We start from the raw sequence: 18,273 nt of genomic DNA on the forward strand, positions 1-18,273 counted from the left end.
CTCCAATGAACACCACCATATCCTTATTCTCAAGCTGGTGTTGTCTTTCAGCAATTGAGCCAAATTTTGTGTGAGTTTTTATTTACGTATTTATAAAATGTAGGGTCACCGCCTCCAAAACAACCCTGGGTGATTTACGTTAAAAAAAAGTAATAAAAGTAATTAATGCGACAGAAAGCACTCTGAAAGCAGAACAGGGATTCAGAAAACTACTCCAGTGGCTGGGAGAATAGCCAGGTTTTGAAAGAGTTTAGAATGTTATCAGTGAAAGACCCATTCAGATCTCATGGAGGATATAATTCCAGAAGGCAGGAGCTGCAATAGGGAAGACATACTCATTGGGTCCTAAAAGACAGAATTTTTTAATTGAAGGAAATCAAACTTAATTGCATCTGTCTGATCTTACAGGACAGGTTGAAACTATGGGAAACAAGTGGTACCTTAGATAATATGGCTCTATGTCATAAAGGGATTTATGGGCGATAGCCAGCACCTTGTATTGCATCCAGGCTCCAGGACAACCAGTGTACATAGGCAAATAAGGTTTGTCCAACACTGCTTGTGCTATTCCATTTTAGACCAGCTGTAGCTTCTGAGTGGTCTTCTAGGGCAATCCCATGTTGAGTGCATTACAATAATCCAGCCATAAGGTGACTGGGGCAAGATTGAACTATCTGGAAAACTTTCTGAGAGCCTTGGCTGCACAAAATCCCAAAATATAAAATTAATTTCCATTTTTTGTTTTGAGATACATTGCTGCCTTGCTGGACAGCTTTCTTTCTGACAAAAACTACCTCTATTTTCTGCCTCCTGGTTCATAGGCTCTTCTTAAAGGCATTAAGATTTTAAAAAATCCTTTCATGACAATGGCCAAGGTAGTGCTGGTGATACTACCAAAAGCTGATTTTGCACTCACTTATTGGTCAACCAGGAGTGCAAATCATCTCTGGCTTTTTTTTGGAACTGTGAGGGATAATTGCAATGCAGGTAGTCCTTGTTTAACAACCTTGTTTAACAACTGGACAGCCATTTGTCCGAAATGGTATAGGGTTTCCTGCCTGAGCAGGGGGTTGGACTAGATGACCTCCAAGGTCCCTTCCAACTTTACTATTATTATTATTATAACCGTTCAGTTACATCAGACTTTAAAAGTTACTGACAACCCATCCTCAATATTATGACTGTTGCCCCTCCAGAAATCACATGATTGTATTTTGGTCACTTGGCAACCGGCTTGCATTTATGACTGGTGAAAATGGGCAGGGCAGCATTTCTCAAATATTTGGTCTCAAAACTTTACTTAAAAATTACTGAGGATCCAAGGAGCTTTGTTTTATGATTATATTTATCAAATGTGTAGTACACTAGAAATTAAAACTGAGAAATTTTAAAATATTTATTTGACTTTGTAGACCGACTTTCAGGGATCTGGAAACCTTGGGAACTGCTGTTCTAGAGAAAGGATCTGTGAGGATTGTGAAAGAAAAAAATTAATTGGGAAAAAAATAGAAAAAAATCCCCAATATAGATATTTCAATAACTCAATAATTTTCTTTAGCTTCTCCTCATCCTGGCCTTTCATAGAAGAATAAACCAAAGTAGCCTATTCTGTAAACCTGATTGCTTTTTGCATTATTCCAAAATTCATTCGGAATTATTAGAAACTCCAGGTTAAGTCCTTCATTGCTACTGAGGGAAAACTACTTTGCTCCATTCATCTTGGGTATTTGATAAAACATAAGGTACACCGAAACACTGCTTTTTCAGAAAATATTCAATAATTATATTTTAACTGATATTTTAATATGAAAAGTAAATATTTTTTTTTGCCCTTAAAGATGAAGCCAATTTGTTTGGGGGGGGGAGATTTAATAATGGCTCACTGGCAGTATATAGTTCAATGTATCCGTAATTGTATTAATTTACGTGATAAAAATAATATTGTTCTTTAATAGCATAGCTCGACACGCTAATCCTCGAGGCTTAGCTTCTAACAAATCGAACTATTGAAAAAATAGCTTCCAAACGTATCGTATGGGTCGGAAAAATCACCCACGGACTTCGGAATCAGCAGGAAGTGTAAATACAAAAGGAAATTTTATAAGTGAAATAAACTACTTTCTGTTACTCTGTGTTTCATGGACACGGGTGGCGTGTCGGTTCTGCATTCTGAGCGTTTGAATCTCCAGCCCTAAAACAGCATGCAAAAAAAATCCCGGGGAGGGAGGGACTGACATATGAATTTCCGCGCCTCCTCGGCCACCAAAATGCAGGCCGCGAGAGGACCCAGATCCGATCGCTCTTAGCGCAGTAAGGCGTCACTTCCTCCCCTATCAGGAAGAGCGACGAGGCCGCCCTTAATCTCCGGCGAACTTTGTTAACGGGGATTGTTTTCTTGAGGGAGGAAGACCCACGAGGAGCCGTGGGGAAGGGGCGGGCGGGAACGGAAGCGGCCTGCGCTTCTTTGGCGCGGCGGCGGGGGAGCTATCGCGGCTGCGATGGGCGCCAGGGACGCCGTGGAGGCACGAGCGGCGGCGGCAGCGCTGCTGCTGAACAGGCGCGGAGGTCGCTGCTCCACAGCCTGCCCGGATCGCTGAGCAGCCGCCGCCGCGTCTCCTCGCAGGGAGCGGCGGGATGGCCGAGGCGGTCGGCGACTCCCCGGCGGCGGCCCTGAGGGAGAAAGTGGCTGCGCTGGAAGCGGAGTTGAGCGCCTGCCGGAGACGACTTGAGCGGGAGAAGAAGCGGCGCCTCCAAGCGCAGGCCTGCGCGGCCAAGTTACGGAGGCAGGTAGGCGCCTGCCCGCGGCTCTTGCGCCTTTTCACCCCAGCCGACTTCTCGGGGACAGGCAGTTTAACCTGCTGGGGCTGCGCTCCTTAGCCGCGCCGCTGGGAACCCGTGGAGTTGGTTGCTTGTCGCCTCTATTGAAGGGATGAGGGTCCTCTTTCCCCTGCCTGAACCGTGTTTGATTTACTACCAGGCCTTGGAGAGGGACAAGAGGCAACCCAGCGCCTCAGCTAGCTCTAATGGTTCCCTGCCAGGGAGTAGAGCAGTGTTTCTCAACCTTGACCATTTTAAGGCATGTGGACTTCAACTCCCAGAATTCCACAGCCAGCATTGCTGGCTGACCTTAAGACCCTCAACTTCAGGTGTACGGAATTTTACCAGTTCCAACTCTTTGTGACCTCATCTCAGACCTTTTCTACAACCCGAACTCACCTTAGCAGGACCAGGTCGAAAGGAAGTAATCTAGGACCGAATCGTAGTCGGTAAGAAGAGAGTTGTACCGTCGACGGGACATAAATAAAAGTCCGAACGTCAACGGGTGTTGACTGATTAAATGCCATCAAATCGTTTCACTCTTGGTGACTACATAGATTTTTTTCACCCCATTATGATCTATCCCTAATATTTCTTGCATTCCAGAGAAAGGTAGGCTCTCTCAACAAGCTTTCTCAAGTGATTTTGAAGATGGTTAAGTACGCTCAGTAATCTTTCAGAGCCATGGAACAATAAGAATCTATTAAAAAGGGGAAAAAAGTAAGCCAGTGTGAGGGATGAAGGCTGCATAATCCATTTACAGGTAGTGTTTGACGTATGACCATTCGTTCAGTGACCATTTGAAATTATGATGCTACTGCAAAAAAATGACTTGCAACCAGTCCTTGCACTTATGACTATTGCAGTGTCCTCATCATGTGATCAAAATTCAGGCATGCAGCAATCCACATTTACATTTACAACAGTTGTGTCGTAGGTTCATATGATCGCTCTGAGTGATATTCACAGAAGACTTCTGATAAGCAAAGTCAATGGGGGGGAACTGGATTTGCTTAATGATTGCAACAAAAATGCCCACAAATTGAGGCACAACTCACTTAACTATCACATTATTAATGATGAACGTTTCAGTCCCAATTGTAGTTACAAGTTGAGGATTATTTATACAGCTAATGGTATGCTAGAAGATTTGGCTGGCTGGCATGACCATATCATACAAGGTTTTGTTTTGGGCTCAGGTTTTTTTTTTAAATTCCTCTCTCTCCTTTAATTAAAAATAGACACAAAAAGCAAAAGCAAAAAAGAAGCAACCAACAATAACAATATTATATACACTACATACATACATACATACATATATATGCAAAGTTTTACATAACAGTTTCAATAAAGTTTGACAACAATTTTCTATGCATAATCCACCTCTGTAAGCAACTCATATGTTGCAGGTAACATTAGAACCATAAATATATCTTTCCAGTGTTGAAAGACAACCCTGTTACTGTTAAGCAGAGCATGGAAAATCCATTTTGATTATTCAGTGGTCAATTTCCAAGTACTACTAATTCAAAAGAATGTAGTTACCTGAAAGTATTAAATTTTGTCTTGACAGTCAAATTAATATGCATCTCCAGCAACATGTTTTTTCCTTTCTATACAAAGGAGGATCTGATCAATTTGAAATAATATTTTTGTTGAAAAAGTCATACTAATTTATGTTGTAGGATTAATTTTTAACTGCTTGTGTTATTTTGTAGGTTGAAAAACTTGGCAAAGTCAGCAATGGTGAAAGAAATGAGAAGACCACAACTACTGTAGAAGTGCAAACTGAAGACTCTGCTGCATGGTTATATGCAGGTAATAGGACATAATAGAAATCATATGAAGATTCAGAATAAGGGGTCCTGAGCTTGGTTATTTTTTAGCATTGTTTGCTACCACTGATGATGTTACCAAATTTGGGTAATGAAATGTCTGCAAAAAAAACAACCAAGCTCAGAGAGCTGCAAAGACCTCTCATTTCAACCCTGAACTACAAATATTCTCTTTTATTAGATTCAAAATAATCTTGTGGCTATTTGATACATGTCTATTGTGTTTGTATTGCTGATAAAGTACACTGTCCTAAGCAATAGAAAATGCTCCAAGTTGCATTGTTACACTCTACATTTATTATTAAAAACATTGTTATGAAATTACTTAGACTATAAGCTTCCAGTGCAACTTAAAAATAGTAATAATTAAATAATTCCTTCCATTATAGACTGAAATATATTATTTGAAAAGAAAAAAGTGATGGTGGGGGAAGAGAAGGTAAAAGCAAATTTAATGTTTAAAATTACAGCTCATATCATGACCACCTATAATGACAAAAGTTCAGTCAAGAAACTAGATATGATACAATTTTAGCCCATCAAAATCAACCTTGCTTTTTCCAAGTATCTATTTGGTTATATAAATTCATTATTAATCCCTGTTCTATCTTTGGGTTTAATAATTTGTCTAATAGTAAAAATTCATAATGACAATATACTTTTTAAGCTAAAAAATAAATATGTAACAAATCTAACACTCCTATTTGCTTATCCTTAGCTTTTACATATCGAGAAGCTATCAAAATCAGTTGCTATCAAAATCCATGTTTGGGTTAAGGCTATTCCCCAAAGCAAATCCACTCAGGAAAAATATGCTTTTATGTGTTTACAACGATTGGAATGTTTGTATAGTTTTCTTATATATCTTTGAATTACTCTAGAGCGTAGAGCCAATAGTCTCAATATTATACAGAGCCCTAGAATAGCCTGATTAACAACAGTCTTTGTATTTTTTGCATGCTTTGATGCTATTTATTTATATGCTGTTTGTATGTGTGTGTATTTGTATCTATCTATCTCTAGCTAGCTAGCTAGTCTTATGAAACTATAATAATAATAATAATAATAATAATAATAATAATAATAATAATAATAAAAAAGTTGGAAGGGACCTTGGAGGTCATCTGGTCCAACCCCCTGCTCAGGCAGGAAACCCTGTACCATTTCAGACAACTGGCCAACCAGTCTCTTCTTAAAAACTTCCAGTGTTGGAGCATTCACCACTTACAAATACCAAATTACTGTATATTATTATTTTGTGATAAACAATGCAGCAGAAATTAAATTGAGAACTAAAAGTCACCTTCCTAGAAATCAATAGAATCTTACTTTGGTATTTAAATTGTGGTGGACTTTAATGCATGAACACTAGGAAATGGGAAATATATATATTATAAAACAAAGCGACCACCAAGAGAAATCTATAAAACATATAGAGTTTAATCTACCAAGCTTTCGTCAAGTGCACTTGACATCATCAGGGCACTACAGACAAAATAAGTAAGACCCTCCACAAATACAACATCAAAACAGCATTCTACACAAACAGAAAAATATCTACCATCCTAAGAAACCCCAAAGACAAAATTGAATTAGAAAATCAAGGAGTATATGAAATCCCATGCTCCACCTGTCCCACCACATACATTGGACAAACCAACAGAAGAATAAATGCACGCANTGGAATTCTGGGAGTTGAAGTCCACATGCCTTAAAATGGTCAAGGTTGAGAAACACTGGAGTAGAGTCTGGAAAAGATGTTGGGCTTGAGTGGAATCGTCCTGGTCCAGCTTTCCTTCATTAGATCCTGGCTTAGCATCAGCCATTCTTCTCTCAACATGGCAGCTGCCCTGTATTTATTTTCAGGCTTGCAGTTGCCCCGTTGACTGATTAAATGCCATCAAATCGTTTTTGACTCTTGGTGACTCCATAGATTTTTTTTCCACCCCATTATGATCTATCCCTAATATTTCTTGCATTCCAGAGAAAGGTAGGCTCTCTCAACAAGCTTTCTCAAGTGATTTTGAAGATGGTTAAGTACGCTCAGTAATCTTTCAGAGCCATGGAACAATAAGAATCTATTAAAAAGGGAAAAAAAGTAAGCCAGTGTGAGGGATGAAGGCTGCATAATCCATTTACAGGTAGTGTTTGACGTATGACCATTCGTTCAGTGACCATTTGAAATTATGATGCTACTGCAAAAAAATGACTTACAACCAGTCCTTGCACTTATGACTATTGCAGTGTCCTCATCATGTGATCAAAATTCAGGCATGCAGCAATCCACATTTACATTTACAACAGTTGTGTCGTAGGTTCATATGATCGCTCTGAGTGATATTCACAGAAGACTTCTGATAAGCAAAGTCAATGGGGGGAACTGGATTTGCTTAATGATTGCAACAAAAATGCCCACAAATTGAGGCACAACTCACTTAACTATCACATTATTAATGATGAACGTTTCAGTCCCAATTGTAGTTACAAGTTGAGGATTATTTATACAGCTAATGGTATGCTAGAAGATTTGGCTGGCTGGCATGACCATATCATACAAGGTTTTGTTTTGGGCTCAGGTTTTTTTTTTAAATTCCTCTCTCTCCTTTAATTAAAAATAGACACAAAAAGCAAAAGCAAAAAAGAAGCAACCAACAATAACAATATTATATACACTACATACATACATACATACATACATACATACATACATACATACATATGCAAAGTTTTACATAACAGTTTCAATAAAGTTTGACAACAATTTTCTATGCATAATCCACCTCTGTAAGCAACTCATATGTTGCAGGTAACATTAGAACCATAAATATATCTTTCCAGTGTTGAAAGACAACCCTGTTACTGTTAAGCAGAGCATGGAAAATCCATTTTGATTATTCAGTGGTCAATTTCCAAGTACTACTAATTCAAAAGAATGTAGTTACCTGAAAGTATTAAATTTTGTCTTGACAGTCAAATTAATATGCATCTCCAGCAACATGTTTTTTCCTTTCTATACAAAGGAGGATCTGATCAATTTGAAATAATATTTTTGTTGAAAAATTCATACTAATCTATGTTGTAGGATTAATTTTTAACCGCTTGTGTTATTTTGTAGGTTGAAAAACTTGGCAAAGTCAGCAATGGTGAAAGAAATGAGAAGACCACAATTACTGTAGAAGTGCAAACTGAAGACTCTGCTGCATGGTTATATGCAGGTAATAGGACATAATAGAAATCATATGAAGATTCAGAATAAGGGGTCCTGAGCTTGGTTATTTTTTAGCATTGTTTGCTACCACTGATGATGTTACCAAATTTGGGTAATGAAATGTCTGCAAAAAAAACAACCAAGCCCAGAGAGCTGCAAAGACCTCTCATTTCAACCCTGAACTACAAATATTCTCTTTTATTAGATTCAAAATAATCTTGTGGCTATTTGATACATGTCTATTGTGTTTGTATTGCTGATAAAGTACACTGTCCTAAGCAATAGAAAATGCTCCAAGTTGCATTGTTACACTCTACATTTATTATTAAAAACATTGTTATGAAATTACTTAGACTATAAGCTTCCAGTGCAACTTAAAAATAGTAATAATTAAATAATTCCTTCCATTATAGACTGAAATATATTATTTGAAAAGAAAAAAGTGATGGTGGGGGGAAGAGAAGGTAAAAGCAAATTTAATGTTTAAAATTACAGCTCATATCATGACCACCTATAATGACAAAAGTTCAGTCAAGAAACTAGATATGATACAATTTTAGCCCATCAAAATCAACCTTGCTTTTTCCAAGTATCTATTTGGTTATATAAATTCATTATTAATCCCTGTTCTATCTTTGGGTTTAATAATTTGTCTAATAGTAAAAATTCATAATGACAATATACTTTTTAAGCTAAAAAGTAAATATGTAACAAATCTAACATTCCTATTTGCTTATCCTTAGCTTTTACATATCGAGAAGCTATCAAAATCAGTTGCTATCAAAATCCATGTTTGGGTTAAGGCTATTCCCCAAAGCAAATCCACTCAGGAAAAATATGCTTTTATGAGTTCACAACGATTGGAATGTTTGTATAGTTTTCTTATGTATCTTTGAATTACTCTAGAACGTAGAGCCAGTAGTCTCAATATTATACAGAGCCCTAGAATAGCCTGATTAACAACAGTCTTTGTATTTTTTGCATGCTTTGATGCTATTTATTTATATGCTGTTTGTATGTGTGTGTATTTGTATCTATCTATCTCTAGCTAGCTAGCTAGTCTTATGAAACTAATAATAATAATAATAATAATAATAATAATAATAATAATAAAGTTGGAAGGGACCTTGGAGGTCATCTGGTCCAACCCCCTGCTCAGGCAGGAAACCCTATGCCATTTCAGACAACTGGCCAACCAGTCTCTTCTTAAAAACTTCCAGTGTTGGAGCATTCACCACTTACAATTACCAAATTACTGTATATTATTATTTTGTGATAAACAATGCAGCAGAAATTAAATTGAGAACTCAAAGTCACCTTCCTAGAAATCAATAGAATCTTACTTTGGTATTTAAATTGTGGTGGACTTTAATGCATGAACACTAGGAAATGGGAAATATATATATATATATCAATAAAATGAACATTGTCTAGTATGTAAAATAATTTTTCTAATACTTCACTCTATTTTTTAACAGATTATTATTATCCTCACAATTATTACAACTGTTCTGAATTATCCAGTGCACCAGTGCAGCCAAATAACGATAATGAAATATTGAACCCAAATTGTACAGATCATTTACAATTAGACAATCATTTAGATGTTAAAGACAGACAGCAGGATGAGCTTGAGGAACAGGGCAGCATAATAAATAATGTGCAGGTAAGGTTGCTTATTTGTCAAATTTATATATTTTTTCATCCAAAAATTGTTTATGACATATTTCATTATTCCATTTCATTTTTATTCCATTTCATTTTTCTAACAGCTTTTAAATTAGTTTATGTTTAGACATGCTGGAAGTTCACTAATAAACATCAGAATACTAAATGGGTACTAAGATTAACTATATATGTCATTATACTGGCTATTGATGCTTAAGGCATTATTTTGAATTATCTACATAGAATGATGCATGGAAAAAAGAAACATACTTCTCTAGATAAACTTAAAATGCTTTTAATTGTAGCTGTGTATTATCATTAATGAAAAACATGCCACTAAGTTCTTCTTTACTTTTTAGCAGCTTCCCTCCATATCGATCATTATTGCTATAATCTTAAGATAGCTTTATGGTCTATTTTAATTGTGAAAGAATTGTGTCTGCATAGGCAATGCTTTGTAGTGAAGAGACTAAATAATATTTTTAAAAATTCTATTTTTAGTGACTGCAGCAATAACATCCGAGCATTTCATAAATGGATGGAGTTAATTTTAGCAACAGTCACTACTTTCTACTCTTTTGGAAAGTAGCAGAAAACTATGATGCAGATATTTGGGGATCTGCCACTGAATTTTATTTACATGATTGTATTTCTTAATCGTAGAAATCAAAAGATGTTTCATTAACAGAAGGCACATTAGCAGAAAGTCTGAGAGCTGCTGCAGAAGCTGCTGTATCACAAACAGGATTTACATATGATGAAAATACTGGATTATATTATGACCATAGCACTGGATTCTATTATAATTCGGTAAAGTTTTTTTATATTGAAGTTTTCATTGTTTACCTAAAGTATATTATTGTGAATAAGTTTTAACTATTAGAATTTGATAGCAAATCTTCAAATTAAACATATTTGTGAATTGTTTTGAAAGTAATCAGCAGTTCTAAGTAACAAATAGTTTGATTAAAAACAGAAGGCTTGTGTGTCTCAAACTGGTTTGTGAAAAGGAGGGACTGTAAAAGAAATGTGAGAATACATATGGGGTGACATGCCTCTAAATTTGTTTCAGCTAGAGAATATTTTCAAGGGCATCTACAAATGCATACTTCATGAACTGTCCCCTTTAAAGTGGCATATTGGAATACTTTTTGGAAGAGGGGCATTTAATTATAGTAGGGTGATCCTATTAATATTAATATTCTGGGATCAGTGATGCAATCAGAAGAAGAGTTTAATGTAACAGTATCAAGTAAACATTCTTAAAGTTATATTTTAGGACTAACCTAACAATGATAAAATAAGATACTGATCATTTTCATTGAATCAATTATAACAAAAATATGGAAAATACAGAAACTAAAATACTGAAATCTAGCATCCAAAAATCGGGCTACATGTGTTTAGCTGAAAATTAATTCATCCAAAAATATTGAACAGAGGGTAATAAAAGTCAGACTTGTTTTAATAGTAAAGCTTCATTTATAAAGATTATGTACCACTTCCAATTTGAAGGATTCTAAGAAGTGTTCAAAGATATGTACAGCTAACATATATAATAAGAAATATATTCAAAGAAAAAATATAGTAAATGTGGGGGAAAAAAGAAAAATTAGAGATGAAGAAAAAAAATTAGAAAACATTATTTTTTCTATCTGTTTTTACTGTTTCTTCCTTTTCCTCTTCACATTTTTTTCTTTGAATGACAGTCAACGTAAAAAAAAGTACAAAAAACTGCAAGAAGGATTGTATTATACGCCAGCAATTCCATACCAATTAGGTCTCAGAGGCCTTCTAAAATTCCCTAGTTTTTACAAGCTTCCAAAAGTCCATGAGAGTAGAAACTACCCTCACCTTAGGGGGAAATCTGTTCCAGGTATTCACTCAGATTAAGCAGACAGAATCTGTCTGAGATAAATGGTTTTGTAGATATTGGAGCTACAAAGGACTTTATTTATAAAAACTAGTACTTTGAATTCTGTTATGAAATCAGTTGATACAGGTAGTGAAATTACTATATAGTATATAGTAACTGTTTACAAACAATCTTAAAGAACAGTCTTATGTAAAGTGAATTACAGTAATTTATACAGTAGAAGATAAAGCCACCAGTGATATCTGTTACCCAAACAAAAGGAGGAATTTTGCCGTTACTTTACTTGCACTGCTGGAATTAAACTTAAATCAAGAACTGCATTCAACATTACATAGATGGGTTTTTGCAGATATACCAAGACTTATTTTATGCCTCCCACTGCTTCACACACATTATATACAGTATTGCAGAACTTGTTCCAGAGTGTCCACAATTGTCCAGAAAGGATTTGGAATGATTTATACAGTAAGGGGAAACAGAAGAATCATTTGAGTCAAATGACATCATTTTTTAATATCAAATGCTTTTATGGATTATATATCTTGCAAAGTGTTTTTATCAAATGAATTGCCAAGTGTTATTGTAGTATATATCTGTCAAACTACATAGTAACATGTATAAAATACCAGATGTAAAGTTATGATGCATATTTAACTTTATTAAAGGAAAATCAGCTGTATTATGATCCAACCACTGGAATATATTATTACTGTGATGTTGAAAGTGGCCGATACCAGTTCCACTCTCGAGTGGATCTACAATCTTATGGAACTGAAACTCTTCAGAGCAGCAGAGACAGAAAAGGCAAAAAGAAACGAAGAGATGCAGAATGCTCTAGGACAAATGAGCACAAGGTATTTACTTAGCAAATGATTTTTAGTTAATAAAAAGGCAGCTTGTGGTGCATTTATATTTATATTAGCCTCTTTTTGGTGTCTAGTAAATAAATATGAAATACTGGCAATTCAATTATAGATTATTTCGTATAGCAGTAGATTAGGCTGTAAATAAATTTAATGTGAGGCTTTTGCAAATGAGAATAAAGGTGGTGAAATGGTTTGAAACAATTACTGTAGCTATTAAACCCATAAGATTCAGAATATAAAATGTTTCTGTAAAATTGTAGTATAATACATAAGCTGGAAGTGATTATTTCAAGGATAAGTGTTAGGAACAGAGATATTTACCCAAAAGAAAGCTGTCCCTGAATTTAAAGCAATCCCTTTAGATCAGGGGTGTCAAACTGCCGGCCCGCGGGCCAGACGTGTCATCCGGAAGCCGCGTCCACCCCATTGCCGGCAATGGCAAAACCGTCCTGATACGTTGCACGACGTCATGTGACATAGCGAGTTTGACATGTCCGCTTTAGACATGTCTAAAGTGAAGATAAAAAATCTATAAACTGCCTTGAGTACATTAGCAATACCAATTGGTGTTTAAACCATCCTGCAATCTTTTTTTCATCAGAAGGTATGCATAACTAATATGAATAATTTGAAAAATAATATGTGCTGAGAGAAAAAAGTAGTAATAACCAAATTATAATTAAATGCAGTAAAATAATATTCCCTGTTGGCAATGTTTATTGATCTCCTGTGTAAGTCTATATACCCGAGCAATTGTGTTGATCACTCACACAGGCATTCATGCTCTGACAGAAATTACAGACACTTGTGCTCAGCAGGCATAACTCTATGCATGTTTAGTAAATCCTATTGAATTCTATGACTCTTTTTGCTAGGTGAGTATGCGTAAATTGCTGTTATGTTCAGACTGGATGCTTATACCCATTAATTTTGGGGGAGTGAAAATTGGGATCCTTGTTTAGTTGAACTCAATCAGTAAAGGCCTTCCTTCTGAACTGAAAGTATAAGAAATCCTATGCTTACTATATAATAAGATCCACTGAATTCAGTGGATCTTATTATATAGTTATGGTACTGTGTACTAAATTGGGTTTGCCCTCCCACAGGTAATGATTTGAGAAAAAAAGTCTTCTCTTCAGGAAAATATGGTGATTATAATTTGAAATACAGAGCAGTTATGGCAACAGTTACTGTATATTTGATGTCATGATAATTCAATGAAGCCTATTTTGTGATTTTTCTTCTGATTATCTCAAGGCCAATTGGAACTGACAAAGATGCTTCCTTTTGGAATGCTGAGCTGGACTATGCCCCCCAATAAGCCATACTACCAATAAAATTATTTTGATGATTTTTAAAATTTTATACTGATCATTGGGAGGCAATTTGATTTATTACTTGCTTTTTTGTCTTTAGGTAGATTAAGGCGGGTCATTTAGGTGTAAGTCATCAGAAATTATCTGTTCCTTCAGATAATTTGCAAAATATACTTATGGTCTCTCTATATGTTACACTTTGTCCTAAATTATGCATTGCTTCTCCTTTTTGAGGTAAGTAATTTTTGACCTTAACAATAAGTAAAATGAGTGGTAGATAAAACAAGGAACTTAAATTGCTTATGGCTTCAGTGTAAGAATTTGTATCCTTAAAAGTGGATATAAAATAAATTAGCAGTAGCCCAAGCAGCACTGAAACAGGCACAATTTCTTTCTTTTGGAAATTATAGGTCCTGGATTTTGGACGCTTTTTATAAGTTAGCCCATTTGAGGTACCTTGGTTGAATACTGTTGACAAAATGCAGCATGTTGACCAGTTAAAGGTTATGGGAGTATATAGGTAGATAACCAGAAAGCATTAACAGAACAATGGTTGACAGTCTTTCTCCCACAAAAAAATAGCTTGACAATTCTATCCAGAATATAATTGACTCACTTCTGTAAAAGAAACAATTGGTCTTCCCTGCCCTTCTCTTTGATCAAGTTGGAGTTTCAAGTAGGTATATGTTTTTTCTTAAGAAAAGAAATTAAAAGACAAATTATAACTGTTTTTCCTGAGATTCCTGATAGAATTTGGAAATGATGCTTATTTGGCCAGCTGTTTTTATTCTAACAGACTACTGGACTAAATAAAAATATAGGAAATGGATTGGGGGCAAAAGGCTAGGAGGAAAGTGACATCCCCAAGTGCAAGGTACAATTTGTTAAAAAAGAAAAAAAAAGTGTTGAGAGTAGTAATGGAATGTAAAGGCTAAAATGCTGTGAAAAGAATGTTTTGCCATAATGGTTAAAGTGATCAAAGGTATTTCTTTTATCAGCTATATACTGTGTGTGTATGTGTGTTAAGATTAGGATTAATTTTTATTTTAAGATTGTGTTTATGTTTTAAGATTAGGATTAATTTTCTGTATACTAATTTTAAAACTTAACTAAATTCCTCAAGTTTTCCTTTTTCTGTAAATCTTCAGAATCTGAACACAGAAGAGCAAAAATCATCTAGCAATCTGAATTGCCTTTTTTCCGCTAATGAACCAAGTTCTCCAGGAGAGGAAGAATTTCCAGATGTGAAAAAGGCTAAAGTGGGTATTGATACAAGAAACACTCAAAAGTCCAAGGAATCCGTTACTGCCAACAAAAGTAGTATAAATGCAGAGTTTACTGCTTCTGTAGAAGATAATAAAACCGATACAGAAAGTGAGCCAGAAGAAGGTGAAATCACAGACACTGAACAGGAGGAATATAGCAGTGAAAATGAAGTGACAAGTGAAGAAACTGTAAATTCAGAAGATGTGGACAGCGAAGGTGAATTAAAGGTTTTTATGAAGGATATTTAGGAATAATATTTGCAGATTGGGAATGATAAAAAAATAATTGTCAGAAAATTGAATTATACACATTTGAATGCAAAACTGTTAAAATCAGGTTCTTCAGTGAAGTATATAGAATAACCCAATGTCTTGCTTATGAATATTGCAATTAAGTATGATCCATAATTAGAAAAATATAGTAAGTAAAAACTTACTGTGCATATTGTTGTTTATATGGATATTGATAGAAAAAAGTAAATATGGATTTGAAAACGTAGTTTCAGAAAAACTATTTTTACATGCGGATATAAAATGTTTATTGATATAAATTAGTTATTAAGATGATAACACTCTTTAAAAAGTACTTAAAGTTCACAAAAAATTCAATAACATTTAGTCTGCTGCCGAGAAAAAGTAAGTATCACTTCTGTTTTTTTTGCTGACTGTTCCAGAAAATGAACAATTCAGGTAGTCCTTGATTTACGACTACAATTGAGCCCAAAATTTCTCTTGCTAAGCGAGACAGTTGTGAATTTTGGCCCATTTTATGACCTTTCTTGCCACAGTTGTTATGTGAATCACTGCAATTGTTAAGTTAGTAGCATGGTTGTTAAGTGAATTTGGCTTCCCCGTTGACTTTGCTTGTCAGAAGATCACAAAAGGCGATCACATGATCCCAGGACACTACAACCATCATAAATGAGTCAGTTGCCAAGCGTCTGAATTTTGATAACGTGACCACGGGGATGCTGGAATGATTGTGTGAAAAACAGTCATAAGTCACTTTTTTCAGTGCCTGATCACTTTGAACAGTCACTAAATGAACTATTGTAAGTTGAAGACTACCTATGCAGCCTTTCTTGGTTTGACTTCTAAAATATAGACCCTTAGGAATCATCCTTCTTTCAATTACTACCATTAATTGTTAACTAAATAAGAAGCAAATATACAGTAATTAGGAATTCTATTCATTCAGTGGCTAATTAAAGATGCTTAAGGGAAGTCCATATGAATGCAATGGCGTTGTCTCATTCATGTTCTCCAGCAACTGCTATTGCAAGACATTGTCTGTCTGTCTGTCTGTCTGTCTGTCTTATACGCTGCCCATCTCATAGTTCTGGACAACTCTGTACTGTTAGGAAAAATGATAGAAAATATATTGAGCATGTAGCTGAATGTTCCGATTAACACTAAGTGTAACATCTACAAATGCATTCCCCATTTTTCCTCTCAAATACAGCAGCTCTCTTCATTGCTTCTTTCACTTAATCTAGCAAAGTTGTGATTGCATTACTTTAGGATTAGCACATTGAAATGATGAAAGTTCTCTGTTGCTTTGGTTACTGTAAGATTATTTTAACTGCTATATTCTTTTCCCATATATCAGACATGTCAAACTTGCGACGTCACGTGACGTTGTGTGACGTCATGTGACTGTTTGCCACTGCCACCAATGGGGTGGGCACGGCTTCTGCATGACGTGTCCAGCCAGCGGGCCAGCAGTTCTGACACCCCTGCCATATACTGTATGCATGTAACTAAGATGTATCTCTCTAGAGTTGATTGATTAGCACTGGTCTTTAATGGCTGCAGCTTAGGAAAATAAAGTTGCCAATTTTTCCCTTGTAGATATGGTTGCATTATTCATATTTTAATTTTTACATAGTTGTTACACATTTTGTATATTGCTTCCAGATATATAATGGTTGAAAATCAAATGTGTTTTCTAATTGTCTTTGGGAGATACAGATTGCATAATACAGGGAAGTTTCTCTTTCTTAGCTTGATACTGATTTATTTATTTATTTAGATGAAGACAAGATCTGGCCACCTTGTATCAGAGTGATTGTAATTAGGTCACCAGTACTGCAGATGGGCTCTTTGTATATCATCACAGCTGTGAAACCTGCCACAATTGGAAGGTACCACACAATTGTTAATGAGATATCTAGATTTCTTTTTTGTTAATTCCATCCTGTTTATTCATATTTGTAATATTTTTAATGATCATCTTTAATTAAGAGTCCATTTTGAATGAACCTGGTTTCTTGTATAAGTATTGGTTATAATGAATGTACAGATTTACTATTCTTAAAACAATCATTTAGATTTTTTCATTAAAATACAAACACAAAAACAGATGCATGTACACATAAATGTATACATAGGAAGTGCACTCAGGAGATACAGATGAAGAAAAACATCCTCTAGTTATGTCCACATTTCTTCTTTTTTCTTTCCTTACTGCTGCTTAGGTAGAGACTCATATCCTTGCATAAAAGGCATTTGCATCCATTTGGATGCATTGGGGTTTTTCTTTTAGTTTATCATCACTTTAAGGCATTTTGGTGGACTCCTGAATCTGGTTTGCCAGCTATGATAAAATCAGTGTGTGTGTGTGTGTGTGTGTGTGTGTGTGTTTGTAGGTGACTAAACCCTACTCCCATCTAATAATAATTCCTTCTAAGTCCATTGATGGATTTATCGGATGTCTCTGGACAATAGTGGCAATAACTGTGTCCTGATGGACATTTCAAACAGTGCTGCACCCAGCACTGTTTGAAATGTTCATCAGGACACAGTTATTACTGTTTAATTCAATTTTACACTAGGATTTTGTAGAAAGTTATGAACATAACTAGATTCTAATGCTCTGCAACGAACTGGGGGGAAAAAAGAATCAATTTGTACCTGGAGATGGGCAAACTTTAGAGGGCCTTCTCTAAGCCCATTTTGATGGAACCAGGACATACTATTCATTATTTAACCAAATAAAGCACTAAAAGATCAGCATTCAACTTTCTAATGTGAAAGTTATTATTTTACTAAAAATAATTTTAACCTCAAAATTCAAAGTTACAGTAGTGGCCAAAATTGTGGGAACCTTTTGGGAAAAGTGTATTTTTGAGGTTTGATGGCTAATAGCACCACCTTTTTTTTGGAGTAGTACCATAAAATTATATATCAATGGAAAAATAATTTAATCAAGAATGTAATGCAGCATAGTTTGTTCAATTATCTGTACTGTATTCTATGAAAAGTTATAGCCAAATAACCAGAAAAAGGAAGCACAACTTGCTTAGGTTGATATCAGGTAGCTTTCCTTCATCTGATTGTAGCCAATGAGCATGAGTGTTTAGAGAGCCAATCAGGTGTCATCTTGTTTTGGCAATGAGCCAATCAGATCACAGTAGGATTCA

The 18,273-nt window shown here is 35.4% G+C and overlaps 1 protein-coding gene across 1 annotated transcript in view; it reads left to right on the plus strand.

The window, feature by feature from the left end:
* Nucleotides 1–2,634: 2,634 nt before the first annotated feature.
* The window catches only part of AGGF1 (angiogenic factor with G-patch and FHA domains 1), a 26,841-nt gene continuing 11,202 nt past the window's right edge, over nucleotides 2,635–18,273 (plus strand). Inside the window, exons 1-9 of the mRNA XM_015812689.1 lie at nucleotides 2,635–2,787; nucleotides 4,536–4,635; nucleotides 7,442–7,458; nucleotides 7,768–7,867; nucleotides 9,339–9,526; nucleotides 10,192–10,338; nucleotides 12,070–12,258; nucleotides 14,735–15,068; nucleotides 16,884–16,995. Of these exons, the coding sequence (XP_015668175.1) occupies nucleotides 2,635–2,787; nucleotides 4,536–4,635; nucleotides 7,442–7,458; nucleotides 7,768–7,867; nucleotides 9,339–9,526; nucleotides 10,192–10,338; nucleotides 12,070–12,258; nucleotides 14,735–15,068; nucleotides 16,884–16,995 (1,340 nt within the window). The remainder of the gene's footprint in view (nucleotides 2,788–4,535; nucleotides 4,636–7,441; nucleotides 7,459–7,767; nucleotides 7,868–9,338; nucleotides 9,527–10,191; nucleotides 10,339–12,069; nucleotides 12,259–14,734; nucleotides 15,069–16,883; nucleotides 16,996–18,273) is intronic.

Source organism: Protobothrops mucrosquamatus, unplaced genomic scaffold (genome assembly GCF_001527695.2).
Source record: "Protobothrops mucrosquamatus isolate PMUCROS unplaced genomic scaffold, P.Mucros_1.0 scaffold107, whole genome shotgun sequence".
NCBI lineage: Eukaryota > Metazoa > Chordata > Lepidosauria > Squamata > Viperidae > Protobothrops > Protobothrops mucrosquamatus.